The sequence below is a fragment of the Cebus imitator genome, unplaced genomic scaffold, assembly GCF_001604975.1.
Source record: "Cebus imitator isolate Cc_AM_T3 unplaced genomic scaffold, Cebus_imitator-1.0 Scaffold6, whole genome shotgun sequence".
Taxonomy (NCBI): Eukaryota; Metazoa; Chordata; class Mammalia; order Primates; family Cebidae; genus Cebus; species Cebus imitator.
The window spans coordinates 7,255,815-7,271,801 of record NW_016107321.1 but is presented as its reverse complement, the minus strand read 5'-3'; the positions used below and the strand labels follow the sequence as shown (position 1 = coordinate 7,271,801).

General features: G+C 46.1%; 1 protein-coding gene across 4 annotated transcripts in view; it reads left to right on the top strand.

Annotated features, from left to right (window-relative positions):
* The window catches only part of ZDHHC14 (zinc finger DHHC-type palmitoyltransferase 14), a 305,991-nt gene that overhangs the window by 158,832 nt on the left and 131,172 nt on the right, over positions 1–15,987 (top strand). For 2 of the 4 annotated variants that reach the window (XM_037741941.1, XM_037741934.1), the window contains exon 2: positions 12,976–13,148. In XM_037741941.1, coding sequence (XP_037597869.1) covers positions 12,976–13,148 — 173 coding nt within the window. The remainder of the gene's footprint in view (positions 1–12,975; positions 13,149–15,987) is intronic. The other 2 variants (XM_017538670.2, XM_017538681.2) reach the window with 1 other exon arrangement.

The window sequence follows — 15,987 nt, the reverse complement described above, 5'->3', positions numbered from 1 at the left end:
CTGTATTCCACTAAGAAAGTGTGTGAGTGTAGGCCTCCTTGTGGCACGATTGAGAGACCGTGCCTTGGGCTCATGGGCTTTCAAGACGGCCACATCTGACTGACTTCTGGTTCTGAAATGTATTAGCTAAACCAGGATCAGTCAAATTCATGAACCTCTTATAAGTCTTATCAGTCAAATTAATGAATCTCTTAAAGTCTCATCAGTGAAAGTAATGAACCTCAGTTTCCCTACCTGTAAAATGGCCTCTGTAATACCAATGTCATAGACAATTAGCTGTGTACATTTTTGTGGACATTATATGAAACGTTACATGTGAAACTGCCTGCAATGTTGGTACTCAGTCAGAAAATGTGCATTTTCATTTTCTCCCTGCAGTCTCACTATTTGGCTGCCTGTTACTTTGAAAAACATGTGTATGAAACAGTAACAGACTAGCTAGAACTAAAAAGAAAAAAGAAAATCATGTGTGACCACATCTATGTGTCTAGCAGGGATGGACCTTCCCTCTGGATCTGTTTGTTCTGACCTTGTCTTCTCATTGAGTTGGATAATGACATGGTGGGAGCTCTCCCCAACATCAGGGCTGAGAAACGCTGTCACCATGTTGTAATGCAAAGGCACTTTGCCAAGGATTATAGTCAATACCACGGGCATCGTTTTAGGTGAGGAAAAGGAATCATCTGTGAATGAATGCTATGTGCTGTCCCTTTAGAGAAGGGAAAGTGAATCAACAGCCCCCAACAGCAACCCAATATCCAAAGACTTTCAGTGAATTTCATTTTGTTCACTTTTCTACCAAATATGCACGTTTGAAGCTGTCTCCACCTGATAGTCTCCAACCTGGTGTCGCGGGGCCCATGGGCGTCAAGCTGTTTACCTTGCTTTATTTCTCCCCTTTTTGGAAGTAGAACCATTGTCTCCTTAAATACCCTTGTAGCCTTTTTCTTTTCTAGTCAAAAGCACCTGTTTCCATTTTGCATAATAATTATGTACTGTTTTTCAAATTATGATGTCTCTGCTATTGGAAACAATGTTGTTTTGTAAGTTTATGGGTGAAAGAGCTTAGCCTTCTGCACTCACATGTGTCTCTGAACCACTGGATATTTCTCACCTGTATCTGTCCTATATTATCTACTTCCGTGAGGTTTATGATGATGGAGAGGTTAAAAGGCAGTCTTTAATTCCTCTTCGATCTCAGGGAAACACCGTCAATCAAAACGTACTCAGTAATTCTTCCTCCTTTGCAAAAGGAAGAAGGTGGCCCTTTTTCTGCCCTGGGAGTGGGAGCTTCACCCTGGAGGAGCGCTGTCAGCAGAGGCTGGAGCACACAGAAGCAGGGTCTGCTTCGGTCCCTCGCGGTGTCTTCCACTGCTTCAAGCGCATAATGACCTTTTCACACATCACTTTGCAGTTCGCCACCCGAATGTGGACCCAGATGTCCCGGATCTGCTCTGATGATTCCACTGTGTTCAATTCAGCAAATATTTGCCGAGCGCCTCTTGGGTGGCAGTGTGCGAGGCCTGGGGATGCCACAGTGACTAAGCCTACAGCACCCCTGCCCCCAGACTTGCCATTCCAGAGTCCAACCCAGGGAGGGACCTGTCACTCAGTTCACTGACTGAGGGAGGCCTGGAAACATTAGGGACAGGGGGGTCTGGGGCTCCCTGTCCTTACCAACACCCTTCCTCTCTGCAGGTCTCACTCCTATCACTCCTGCCCCTGACACCCCCTCCAGAAAGGCTTCACCAGCACCCCTGACCCCCAGCCCACTGAACTGTTCCTCAGCACCTGTGTGTCCACACTTGCTCTTTGTTTGAAGTGTGCTAATTTCCCCCTGTCCGCCACTACTGGAACGTGAGCAGCCAGGAAACCAGGGTCTGGTCTCCATCCTGCTTTCCTAGCACATGGCGCGGTGTGCTGGCAGGTGGCATGTGCCCAGTGAATGTGTGCAGAGTGCCTGAATGGAGGCGTGAAGGAGACTCAGTGATGTCTTGCGTCCACAGCACTCGTAGACTTGTTTTCCAGCTCTGGAGAAACTTTCCAAGACTCACATGTGCCGTTGCCCCAGAGGCCCTGAGTTATTTCATCTTCATGACGCCAAAGACACTTTTTGCAGCAGTAACATCTGGACTTTGTGCAGTATGACCATCCCAGAGGGCCTGGCTTCGCTCTGCAGGATGGGTGTGGGGATGCCAGCTCCCTGGCAGAGGCCCCAGTCATGGTAAAGCTGTGCTCACTGCCTGCCCACCCTGGCTAAGCAGTGGAAGCCCCAGTGTGGGGCCGTTGGCCATGGGAGCACTGGGAAAGGGGCCGCTGGTGGGGGAGGAGCAGGCACAGGTACAGCGGGGGGCTCTTGGTGGCACCAGCAGTCACACCCCTGGGCCACGTCCCAGCAGGAAGCCTGATGGTCCCAGGGCCTTAGGTTGGGAGGAAAGGCTTACTGGTATTGAGTCTGCAGTCTGAAACAAGGCAGGGGCGTTTTCCTTCCAACGAGGTTTTCTTGAACATGTAATGATTAAACTAATTCGCATTTTGTTGGAAATGTCTCTGTTGAACAATTCACTGGCAAACAATGCTCATTGATGAGCTGTCCAGCATTGGGTTCAATTCCACGAACATTGCTCATGTTGAAGAGATTTAATTTGGGTAGCATTTGACTCTTTCTCATTCCTGAACGCCTCCTTTCCCATCTTGCCATCTCTGTACCACCCCAACCCAAGGAAAGAAAAAGGGACTCTACCAGCACCTGAGAGTCCGGATCTCCAGGGGGCTTGCAGCAACTGAGGGGAGTTGGGCCACATGTGTGGCCTTGGACTATACTGTAAATATCCAGCTAAAGACAGAAATCTGCAAGGATGACAGAAGAACTTTCTCTAGTCACATTCCTCTAAGAAATTGGGCACAGACCAGAGCTGAGATGGGAGATTGCCTGCGTTTTGCATTCTCAAATGTAGGATCCCCCATACCCCAGAACGTAGCCAGTCTAATTAAGGTACTGTAAGGCAGCTTGCAAAAATCAAGAGCTTCAGCCCGCTGAGATTTCAGGCCAACAGAGACAATGTGTTATTGTCAAACATCTTCTTTATCAATAGCTGAGTTTTTAAAAGCACAGATTTTAATATTTTGGCAATTCTCTTTTTTAGTTCAACTAATACTTATACATTTACTTTTAATAACATATTTTTCTACAACAAAAATAAGCCGTGCTTTAATCAAGAAAATTTGGAAACCACCAAGAAGCACATGTGCACAAAATCACCAGGGATAATGAGATAATGGGGCACATTCTTCTAGTTAAGAATATAAACGCGTGTGAAACAAATTTGATTATCTCGACTGTACTTTGTATCCTGTGTTTTTTTTAAATGTCTCTTCATTTCATTTAACAAATAGTTACTGAGGGTCGACTATGTGCTAGACCGAATTCTAGGCACTGGGGGTTACATCTGTGAACCAGGCAGATACACTTCCTCATTGCTTGGAGCTTTTTTCGAGTATGGGTCAGACAGTAAGTGGGCAAGTACATATGTGAGTAGTGTACCGGCGGGGCTAAGTGCTATAGGAAAAGTAAAACCTGGAGGGGGATGGGGGCAGTGGTGGAAGGGGCATGGGGGGCCTGGTCTTAGGGGGCTGCAGTTTGGAGGCTGTACGCTTCTGCACCACAGTCTGGGAAGGTTCTGCAGAGATGGTGATATTTGAGCAAACGCTGGGAGGATCTCTGTGGCTCCCTGCAGGGAGGGAGTTCCAGGCAGAGGAAAGGCACAGGCAAAAGTCCAGAGTAGAGTGGGTCAGCAGGAGGGAGGAAGATGAGGTCAAAGAGGTCACAGGAGCCAGATGGCTCTGTAGGCTCGGCAAGCACCTGGCTTCAGTTCTGAGCAGAGGAGGGACACGCTCTAACTTGAGCTAGAGTGCAGGTGAGGGGAAGCAGAAGAGCCGGGCCGTGCTTTGATGGCCTCTGGAGGCTGCAGCGTGGAAAGCCTCCCACGAAGACACCTCTGCCTCAGGCTCTGCATGTGAAGATGTTCTAGGAATACTGTGGCCAATTTAGTTCACTCACATTTTTTTAAATGTATGCACAATAGTGATAGATGATTTTGAAATTGGTGTCTAATTAAGTCTATAATAGCTCTTTCAATAAGCATGAAATAAAGGTCCCTTGTGGTTAAAGAATATTATCTGATTTGGCACATTTCCCCTTAATGACACCTCTTAAAATGTGGGTCCCTTAAATTGGATGAAACAAGAATTATGGATAGAGTAAAAGTCCTGCTATAACTTTCCCATACCGAGTTTCCAGAATGGAGGCAGAATGGACACTTTTCAAATATAAGCCAGGGCCAGAGGCAGCTAAACCTTAGAATGATATTTAGTGCCAAGGCAAATCCCAAATCGCTATCCTGGATGCTCGGAATGTGCAGATCTTCCTAGCACACACACCAGCAGCTCTTGGGAGAGCTTTCCCGGGAGGGCCCTGGCTTGCCCTGACAGTGCCTTACAGTTTCAGGATGTACAGAAAGCAACATGGAGTTACTTCGGCCAGTTAGCTCTGCGGCCACACATGGTCTGAAAATGACAAACATTCACCTAAGCCAGGACTCTAATGGAAATCTGCGACATATGGTTGCCATGCCTAAGTAATATTAGGATGTTAAAGAGCAACTTTTGGGGAAAAACAGTGTTGGCTTTCCTTCCCATGATTCACACACTACCCAGAAGCCTCTGGCTTCTAAAGTTTAGTTTTATTTCTTTTCTTTTCCTTTTTGGGATGGAGTACCACTCTGTTGCCCAGGCTGGAGTGCAATGGCATGATCTTGGCTAACTACAGCCTCAGCCTCCCAGACTCAAGCCAACCTCCCACCTCAGCCTCCCAAGTAGTTGGGACTACAGGCACATGCTACCACACCCAGCTAGTTTTTGTGTTTTCTTGTAGAGACGGGATTTTGCCATGTTGCCCAGGCTGGCCTGTCTCAAACTCCCGAGCTCAAGCAATCTGCCCACCTCGGCCTCCCAAAGCATTGGGATTCTGGGCACTCCCAGCCTCTTCCTGGAATATTAAATGCAACTCAGAATCACTTGGCAAAAATGTTGATGCACCACGGTATTCACTAGTAAGCTCTTGTAAATTCTCAATAGTAGATGAGTAAATTGGGCAGTTCACACGCTGTGATTTGAAGCCCAGATTTTAAAGCTACAGATTCCCAGGTTCTGTATCTATAAGTAGATCTGTCTGGGTGGTCTGGGAGGCCCGGAGTTAATGGGGAGAAATGCCAGATATAGGTGATGGGGAGGAAGGCAGCAAACCACATTGCCATGTATGTACCAATGCAACAATCTTGCATGTTCTTCACATGTACCCCAAAACCTAAAATGCAATAAAATATATATTTTTTAAAAAAGAATAAGGACACTAAGTTTGTCTCACACACTTGGAGCGTGTTTGGGCCACACGGGTGGGCGGCAGAGAGCACCGTCCTCTTGTTCCCTCCTCAGGTCTCCATCCACGGAAGTGCTTGGAGCCTGGAGCCCCTCTCCTCACTCAGGAACTCTGCAAGTTCAAGGCAAGACTGTGCTGTATTTAGAGATGTCCCTGTCTAACTCTGCATCTCGCCGGAAGGCCTGCAGGGAAAAACCACATTTCCTAAGTGGTGTTCCTCATCTTGGTAGGGTGACCTTCACCTTCCTCCTCCCTTAGCAAGCCCGAAAGCCACAGTTCTCATGCGACAAAGGTATACAGAAAGACAGGTGTAAAAACGAGCTGTTGAGCTTTGATAAAACTGAATGTCACCTCTGTAGTCTACAAATGGCTATGTGGAGCCCCACCGTCACCTCCGTGCTCCTGGGTTTGTGCCGTTCCTTCCAGCTTGCTCTGCTCGTATTTTCCATGTTAGTCCCTGGGCTCACTGATTTACATGCCCTCCTTTGGTCCAGGCAGGCATAGACTCCTGGCTGTGTGCATCTGGGGTCATTAACGCAGTGAGTCACCAACGGCTTTCCAGGCACGGGGTCCTGACATCGTGATCTTGTAGGGGAATGTCAGTCTTGAGAGTTTTATGAAGTCATCTATTTGGTTTTTCCTATTCTAGAGTTGTGAGTGGGTATGATTTCTGAATCTCCTTTTTCTCTATTTGTCTCCAAGTAATGTGCTCATCTTTGCCTTGTTGTGGTAGACTTACTTCTAAGTATGTGATTAAGGAGCAAATCACAAAATGAATGAGGCTTATGTTCCTGCCTGTAAGTGAAAAGTACATTTGTTTTGCAGTGACTCATGTGAAAAGGAAAAAGGGTCATTTTTATTGCAACCCTGAAAACCTCCATTTCTCACAATGCTACTGTGTTATTATTTCAGACATGTGAGTCATTGACTCAGGTTATTTCATGTATGAGTGTTTGCCTTAACTATTTATTATTGAAATGGTCTGCAATCAAGAATCTGAAATTTAAAATGCTAGGTTACTTTGTGATTTCTGCAAAATAGAAACTCCCTGAATTGAAGTGCAGCAATAATGCAGCAAGGCCACTTCCTCTTCCTGTGTAATAATAAATGCATGCCTCGGCTGGGCACGGTGGCTCACGCCTGTAATCCCAGCACTTTGGGAGGCCAAGGCGGGCAGATTACCTGAGGTCATGAGTTCGAGACCAGCCTGCCCAACATAATGAAACCCCGTCTCTACTAGAAATACAAAACTATTAGATGGGTGTGGCGGCATGTGCCTTGAGAGGCTGAGGCGGAGGTTGCAGTGAGCCGAGATTGCACCACTGCACTCCAGCCTGACGACAGAGCGAGACTCCATCTCAAATAAATAAATAAATAGAAAATGCTTCATTGTTATGTCTAAAAAACAGTTATTCTCATGTTTATGCTTTCATATGTACAGGACAGACCAAAAATATCAAATGTAGGCCGTCTGCTATAGTCAGGAGTCATGAGCTAGTATTAAACTTTTTAAATATGTATTCATTTATAGACAAAACGTTAAAAGAGGACTTGAACAGTTTCGATATGGGAAAAGATTCTCTACTTCTTGTTCCAAAGGGCACTTGGTTTTAATGGCTTTGCTATATCTTGTTAATATTGTTTCGTTTAGTTTTAAAGTTAATGTTCTCCCATAGAATGTCCTCTGGAAAACAGAGAGACCAGACCTAACTACCCAATAATGAAATCCACATTTCCTATCCAAATTTTTAAGAAATTAATTTATTCTTAGGGGTTTTGTTCAAGGAATCAGCTTTATGTCAAATTCTAACCTGTAAGCCATTCTCTAAACATGAATATAGAATTAATGATAGTATTGATTCTGAGATGTCAGTATCTGTTTGATGCTAGAATGATTTTACGTATCTCTCTCTCTTTCCATCCATCCATCTTTTTAATGACTAAATACACCGATTGCGTGGTCTCAGATAATATGGTGCCAGAAAGCAGTTCCACTTTTCATGTATAAACATCAAAGCACAAAAACAATTTTTACTAAAGATTCAAAAAGATTGCTAGAAATGAAAAATTCCATATACTCTTTTGGCAGCGCTATGATTTCTAATTATTACCTGGACTGAATTTCTGTACCTCGTATGTACCATGCATTGACAGTTTGTGCGTAGGTATTTATCATCATAACTAAAATCAAACAGCTCTTGCTGATGTATGTGATTGGAGGAGGGAGAGCTCTGTAAAGGCTGCCCATCATTTTAGCATCTGGTGCTAAATTAGCTAATTTCTTTTATGTTATGAAGACGTATGCTTTCAGATTCTTATTTGTTCCCTCTGTCACTTTCCAATTCAGCTTTATGAAGACTAAGATGCCTGTAGCCTGTTTGCTACGCTGCCCTGAGTTGTATGTAGGTCACAATTCTTGAGACAGAAATAGGATTCCATTTGGTGTTTATATCTTTGGCAGCTGCCTCATCGTCTTGTATCAAATCCAGGCCCTCAGGGATGGAGTCTTCCTCAACACAGATGGCACTCAGCATTGGAGATCCCATCCACAGTTGCTCAGAAATATGAAGGAGTCATTTTCAAGTCCTCTGAGCTCAGGCTAAGAATTTGCCGTACTGTGCACAGCACTTCCTTCAGCTGTGAAGCCGTGCCAGTCTGTGGGTCGACTGAGATGTCCCATTGGTCTCACCGCCTTCAGGAGATCAACATTCACAGTCGTGGGCAGGGTCTGCTTATTGCTTTGTCTTTACCACAAGGACTACAGATGCTCTCCGCTTTTTCTGAGCAGCAGTTTGAAGGTGTCTCAGTAGCCCTGACCTCATTGCTTGTTTAGGGTTGGGAATTCTGCTGCTTTTATAAAAAGGGAGTTGCTGAGGATTTCTAGGACAAACTCAGCACTGTCCTCTGTCACACACAGAGGCTGGTGGAATGGGATGGTCACAGAGCACCTAGCATTCATTGTATAGAGTTATACCAACATATGGGGCTTCATCTGCTAGAACTTTAGCACATGGAGAGTCTTAAAGGTTCCAGCAAATGCCCACAGAAGGTGAACATGAGGCCCACTCAGCTCAGCAAGCTCAGGAATACCCTCTCCTCTCAGCCGAGGGAGGCTCGTGGAAGAGACTGGACCTTAGCACCTGTCTGAAGGAAGTTACTGGACCTAGCAAGCTGACAAGAGTTGAGAAGTTCTAGAGCAGGACCATGGTTGCTGAGGGTATGGGTGACTTGACTTTCCTCCCCTTTCAGACGTTACAGGATTCACTAAATGGGTTCTGTTCATTCAGCTACTCAACAAATATTTATCAAACCTGGTAGAATTTTCCACCATGCGAGGCGTCCTACAAGGTGCTACAAAGGACACAAAGAGGAGCAGGGTCCAGTCTCACCCTCCAGGACTTTTAATCTTGTGAGGTGCATGCAGCATGTCCACGAATAGCCACATGTCCCGAGGAGAGGAGCAAAGGAAAACATCATGGGGGTTCAGAGAAAGAATCGATCACTCTGCTTAGGGGTGAGCACAGAAACTCTAGCAAGGCTTTTCAGGAAGTGGTGTTGAGCTGGAACTGGAAAGCTGGGGGGCATCAACATGCTGAATGGGAGGGGTGGGTGTTCCAGACACTTGGGCTGGACAGGCAGCACGGCAGTTGGTGAAAGCCCATGCCTGCCTGAGATGCTCAGATGCCAGGTGTGGCCATTGCTGTGATTCGGGAAGGGGCAGTGAGAGGGAGGGAGAGAAGGTGACTGGGGGGACTTGGACACCAGATAAGGAGGTTGAGCTTCATTTGGCAGCAACAGTGGGGTCACGGAGGGCTTTTGAGCAGAGACACGTGTGATTGGAGCTGGCAGTGGTGGTTGGGACAGACTGAAGGAGGAGGATCGTGGTAGGCAGGGATGAGATCACGGTTCTAGGCCGGGCATGGTGGCTCATGCCTGTAATCCCAGCACTTTGGGAGGCTGAGGCAGGAGGATCACTTGAGTCCAGGAGTTTGAGACCAGCCTAGGCAACAAAGTGAGACACTGTCTCTACAAAACACAAAAAGTTAGCCAGGCGTGGTAGTGAAGGACTGTAGTCCCAGCTATTCAGGAGGCTGGGCTGGGAGAATCTCTTGAGCCCCAGGAGTTCAAAGCTGCAGTGAGCCGTGATCAACCACTGCACTCCAGCCTGGGCAACAGAGTGAGACCCTGTCTCAAAAAATCATAATAAATAAATAAATAGAGATCACTGTTCCAGCTGTCCCCAGGGGAGAGAAGACAGAGAGGGTTTCTGAGAGGAGGAACTGGAACGCAAAACAGGGTGGAAGGAAGGCCCTGAGTGGGAGGAGGGCTGGCTGTTGCTTATTAAGAAGAGGGAAGGAGGAAGAAAAATGCAGGTGGGCCGTGCACCTAGGTTCCCCCAGGGCTTCCAAAGCACTCGCCAATGCGAGTCTAGGCGGAGTCAGTTTTAACCATCTGATGGAGCCAGGGCACGCAGTTGCGTTGTAGCAGAACTCTTCCTGTAGGCTCTTTCCTGCCTCCCTCTCCATTCCACCTGCTTTCTTCTCCACCATGGAAGGGCCAGAAACTGCAGCTGGAGGGCTGGGGAAGTGGAGAGGACTTAACTTCATATCAAGGTAGATGTTACCATTATGCACAGGGATTATTACTCTTTTATTTACTTAAATGACGCTGTTTTCTACTTAAAGTGACGAGGATTTCCTATTACCTTCATAGTATGATCAGGGAAGTGATTAGACCAGCCTGAGATTTCCTGCGGGGACAGGAGCAGGAGCAGGGTTCCCAGGGAGACACAAACAGCTGCGTTTCGGATCCATGCCCTGATTCCTCCACGTGCGCCAGCCCACTGTGCAGTGGGAGAACCCTGGCAGGCAGTGGGCCTCCCTGTGTCAACTGGACTTTGCCTTTTCCTCCTTCCATCGGATGGCTCCGAATAAATCAGTGTGTGTTCAAATGCAAATCACAAAAAAGAGAAGCACACCAAAGCCTAAGCTCCACTAAGTCACCTTCACGGGAGAGTTCTGGCCATTCAGAAGTAGCCGTCCTTGGAGAAGCTCCGTAGAGTCAAATCACAGCTGTCAGCACTTGAGGTGCAGCACTGTCTCCTAACCAGGCCTGTCTGGTTCACACCGTCCAGCTGGGCCCTTGCTGAAGCTGGCTTTGCTCTGCAGACATCTTTTTTTTTTTTTTAATTTTATTGTATTTTAGGTTTTGGGGTACATGTGAAGAACATGCAAGATTGTTGCATAGGCACACACGTGGCACTGTGATCTGCTGCCTTCCTCCCCATCACCCACATCTAGCACTTCTCCCCATGCTATCTCTCCCAACTCCCCTCCCCCTGCTGTCCCTCCCCTATTTCCCCCCAACAGACCCCAGTGTGTAGTGCTCCCCTCCCTGTGTCCATGTGTTCTCATTGTTCAACATCCATCTATGAGTGAGAACATGTGGTGTTTGATTTTCTGCTCTTGTGTCAGTTTGCTGAGAATGATGGTTTCCAGGTTCATCCATGTCCCTACAAAGGACACAAACTCATCTTTTTTGATGGCTGCATAATATTCCATGGAATTTTTATTTCTAGGCATCTTATTCAAATTTGTTAATCTTGAAAAAGGGGGAAAACATGGGCTTCTTTTATTCACTGCCATTGTTCAAACTGTTGAATTGTGAATTTAAGTTTTTCTGGAAAATTCTCTTCTACACAGTTGCTCTTTTCCCTAACCATTTTGTAACAAAAAAAAAAAAAAAATCCCACTAAAGTAGATTATTTTTGACTAAAATTATATGTATTCAGGGTTTATATATATATAGCATATATATATATATATATATATATATGTGCTACACACACACACACACACACACACACACGTCTATTATTTCATACCAGGGTAATTTCATGCCTTCAATATAGACCGTGTTTCTTTTTTTAACTTTTTATGTTTAAATAATTTCAAACTTACAGCAAAGTAGCAAGAATAAGAGTAGTACAAAGAGCGTCCATTTACCCTTCACCCAGATTCATGTACTGCTCACACTTTACCCCATTTGCTCTGTCTAGACAGTGTTTTTTCTGAACTGTTTGGGAGTAAGCTGTACGCATCATGACACTTGATTTCTAAATACTTCGCTGTACATCTCCTCCTGCTAGGAAACTCCTGCACAACCACGGTACACGTTGTCAACGTCAGCAGTGGTCCCAGGAAGCTGTGTCTACATCTGCAGGCCTCTTGAAGGCCGGCATGTTAATGCTGTATCCCTTGTCTCAGCAAAGGGGATCACGGCTTGTGGCTCTCAAGCCTCAGACTCGTGCCAGCATCCCTTTGCCACCCATCGAGACCTGCACAGCAGTGGGGTGCTGGTTCCCAGGGCTTCATGACCAAAATCCCTGTCTGCTTCCGAGTCTTGAGCAGAGCTGAGCTTTGCAATGCTTTCTTCTCCAGCTACCCCATCTCTGTTTCGTCTTGAGGGCCTGGAACAGCATCTTCTGATGAGGTGGGCCATCTAGCATTGCTTTCCATGCTAGATGCTCTCATTCCACGATTTGGCGTCACATTCCCCAATGCGCATGATGTTATTTAATGTGGTGACAGTGGACTGACTGTGGTCCCTGCAGATCCCATCCTTCACTTAGGCCCAGGCATCTGACTGCATCAAGGAGCCATGGCAGGAACCGCCCAGGCTCCGGAATACCCAGATCAGAGGCTAAATGTCAGACCCTGCTTCCGAGGCTGGCCTTGTGTAGAGTTTAGTCTGTCCCAGTGGCACCTCTCCCTGACTCACAACAACCCCTGCTTCACGTCAGCTTGTAAGACTGACACCAGTGAAGAGATTGAATTAAGAGTTGGGCCCTGTTTGTCCATTGGTAGCTCAGATGCCCTCTGGAAAAGCCCAAGATGATTCTATTTTAGCTGCTGAAATCCCTTAAATCGTCTTCAGAAACTTGCCTGCAAGTCCATTTCCATAGCTCATTCACTTGGGAATAGATTACCTCCAAAACACAGAAAATTGGTTTCTTGCCCTTTGAAAGTAGGTGTACAGTCCTCAGCATTTGGTCTGGCTGAAAGTCCTTGAGTCGTCTGACCCAAGTGGGAAAGGCCGGCTCTCATGAAGATCATTCTAAATTGGTGTCTTCTTCTATTATGTAATTCCAGGGGAGGGTGGGGGTATCTCATAGACTCATGAACTGTGTTTACAGCTCAGAGGACACGTGTATATTTATACAAGCTCTGTGTGTCTTAGGCTGATTATACAAGCCAGACTAATTTTCATTCTTCTGCCAGCATCTTCCTGTGAGAGCAGAGGGCTTGGGCTGTTGTGCTAGGGAGTGGGGGTTCAGCTGTCTGTAAGAGAGAATGGCAGAACTCCCCAAACATAAATCTTTCACAGCGATAAACAGGGATGAATTTTTTAGTGGAAATCAATTTCTGTCCTCCAAATAAGCTTTTGGCTTCTTAGAAAATGAAGACTGCTTACTGTTGATTCCTGACATTGTATTTCCTCTCTTCCCCTTCTCCCCGGCCTGTCCATCCTGTTGGTAGCTGTCCGTACCTGGCGGTGAAAATCACCCCTGCCATCCCTGCAGTCGCTGGCATCCTGTTCTTCTTTGTGATGGGGACCCTGCTCCGCACCAGCTTCAGCGACCCTGGAGTCCTGCCACGGGCCACGCCTGATGAAGCCGCTGACCTGGAAAGGCAAATAGGTAACACTGAAGGTCTGCCCTGGCCTCTGGTCACTTCCCTCCCGAGGCCCAGCCCAGTGGGGAAGGCAGGCCGAGGGCCATGCAGGAGGGGCTGATGCTGGGAAGGAAGGACGCTGGAAGTCAGAATTCCTTAGTTCACTAGGGGGGCAGAATGACCTGCAGAGGAGGTGGGACGAAAGACTGGAGGGACAGGTGCCCTGGAGGCAGGACTGCTGGCCCACAAGAGCTAAGCATCGCCTGTGAGCTGTGCTTCTGATGTTTCTTTGAAACCCAAGTGTTCACTTCTGTTCTACTAAGCAGCATTCATCCCGAAAGATCTAGAGTTGTAGGTTGCTACCCTTTTTCTCTTTTGCAGTCATTGGAGTATGACCAGTTTCCATGATATAAATCTAGAAAAGTTACATCTTAGACTGCTTTCTTGTTTATCCAGCCTAGGATTGAGAATTTCCTTTATTTAGGTATAATAAACATGTATCTGTGATATGTATTGAGATAAATAGCTTTATTTTTGCTTAGATATTAAAACCCATACTAAAAAGTTTATTACAATCCATTTTGAAGATATTAAAACAGATCCTAATCCCTTACACAACAAAGTTTTAAAGTTTTTTTTTAATTAAAAAGAGACCTTTTTTTTTTTTTGCTCTTAAAAGTTTGTAATGGTGAACGTGTAGCTTTGCTGTGCTGCTTTGGTAAATTTCACAAGCACGGCAGAGGGGCTGTGATGACTTGGTGTGAACATACGTTTACACTTGGCAGAGACATTTCTCTCCCAGAATTCTTCCTATTCTATGGACTTTCCTTTGCAGCCTCCACTAAAGCTGGAGGGAGCGCCCTGTCTACAGTGTTAGGAGACAGAGCTGTGGATCTTGCTAACAAGTGCCTATTCTGGTCCTCCCATTCCCCAAGCGCTAAAGCACAGCTTTGCCCTTCTCTCGGCATCTGCCTTCATCCTTCATCCCTGCTGCCTGGGAAGGGAACAGTGAACTGGGAGTGTGTGGAGTGTGTGGTGCTGTCTGCTAGACTGCAGCTGTCTTGTGTCCTGAGGTAGGAAGGAGGGAGAGGAGGAAGCAGCAGTGGGCGGACAGTCTCTTTCTTAGCCCCTGCATTGTGGGATTCCAAGACAGACATGCTAGTGCATAATTTTGAGACCCACATTCTATAGCACTTTCATCGTTTGTCAGGCCCATCCATGGCCATCGCTGTGTTTTTTCACATCTAAGCCACCTTGTAAGGAAAACTTTATTATTATACCCATTTTACAAATAAGGAAACCAAGCCCCCAAGAGGGGCTTAAATGGGTGAAGGTGGCAGAGCCAGAGCCTCGAACCCAGGCGCCCAGGTTTCAGAACATTTTCTTTCCAGCTTCTCACGTCACTGGGGAGAGAGACGGAAGTCAAGCTAGTGTCCTTCAGAACTATGTGGTTTATGCCCACAGTACTGGAACAGGTAACTTGATAATCTTCTCAGTGCAAGGGCCCAGCTCCCAGATGGGGCTGGTGCAGCTTCCTGCCGTGATCCCCGTTTCCAGCTTAGTGCGGGTGCATCTGCAAAATCAGCACGATTAGGAACAGGCTTTCTACCTTTCTTACAAAGTGGGTAAGGCGGGGCGCAGTGGCTCACGCCTGTGATCCCAGCGCTTTGGAAGGCCGAGGCAGGAGGATCACTTGAGGTCAGAAGCTTGAGACCAGCCTGGCCAACATGGCAAAACTCTGTCTCTACTAAATACAAAAATCGGCTGGGTGTGGTAGTGCAAGCCTGTCGTCTCAGCTACCCGGGAGGCTGAGGCAGGAGAATCACTTGAACCCAGGAGGAGGAGGTTGCAGTGAGCCAAGATCATGCCATTGCACTCCAGCCTGGGCAAAAGAGCAACACTCTGTCTCAAAAAAAAATAAATATATATAATAAATATATATTATATAACTACATATTTATAAATAATTTATAAATATATTAAATAAATATATAAACACAAATATAAAATNAAAAAAAAAAAAAAAAAAGCACAGTGAGATGCCACTTCATACCCACTAGGATGGCACTAATCAAAAAGACTGACAATGACAAATGCTGGTGAGGATGTGGAGGAACTGGTGGGAATATAAAATGGTACATCCGCTTTGGAAAGCAGTTTCTCAAAATTCTCCAAAAGCTAAACACAATTACTATATGACGCAGCAATTCCACTCCTAGGCATATATTCAAGATATAAAAACATATGTCCACACAAAGACTCATATATGAATATTCACAGCTGCATGATATCTAACAACCCAGATGTCCATCACAGGATGAACTGATGATCAATATGTGGTATCCACACAGTGGGATTCCATGAAGCAATAAGAAGGAAGAAAAATGTTGATACAGGCTACAACATGGACGAAACTTAGAGGCATTTGCTAAGGGAAGGAAGCCAGATACAAAAGACTACGTACGGTGTGATTCCATTTGTATAAAATGTCCAAGAAAGGACAAATCTTCAGAGACAGGAGATTAGTGATTTCCTGGGGCTGGGAGGGTCAGGGTGCAGGTTGACTGCACGTGACCTGAGCAATTGGGATTATGAACGTGGTGTGAAATTAGGCCGTGGTGATGGTTGCACAATGCAATAAATTCACTACAAGTCACTGAATTGCACACTTTCCATGGTGACTGCTGTGGTATATAAATTACATCTATAGAAAGATGTTTGAAAAAGGAAGAGGAGAGTGGGAAGGGAGAGGGAAGAATTTGGGGTAGAAGAAGCAGAAGGAGAAGAGGAAGGAGAGGGCTTTGGACACACTCAGACGTGGGTTTGAATCCTGGTTCGCCGTTTCTCTAGTCGTGTGACTTTGATGAGCCGTGCGGT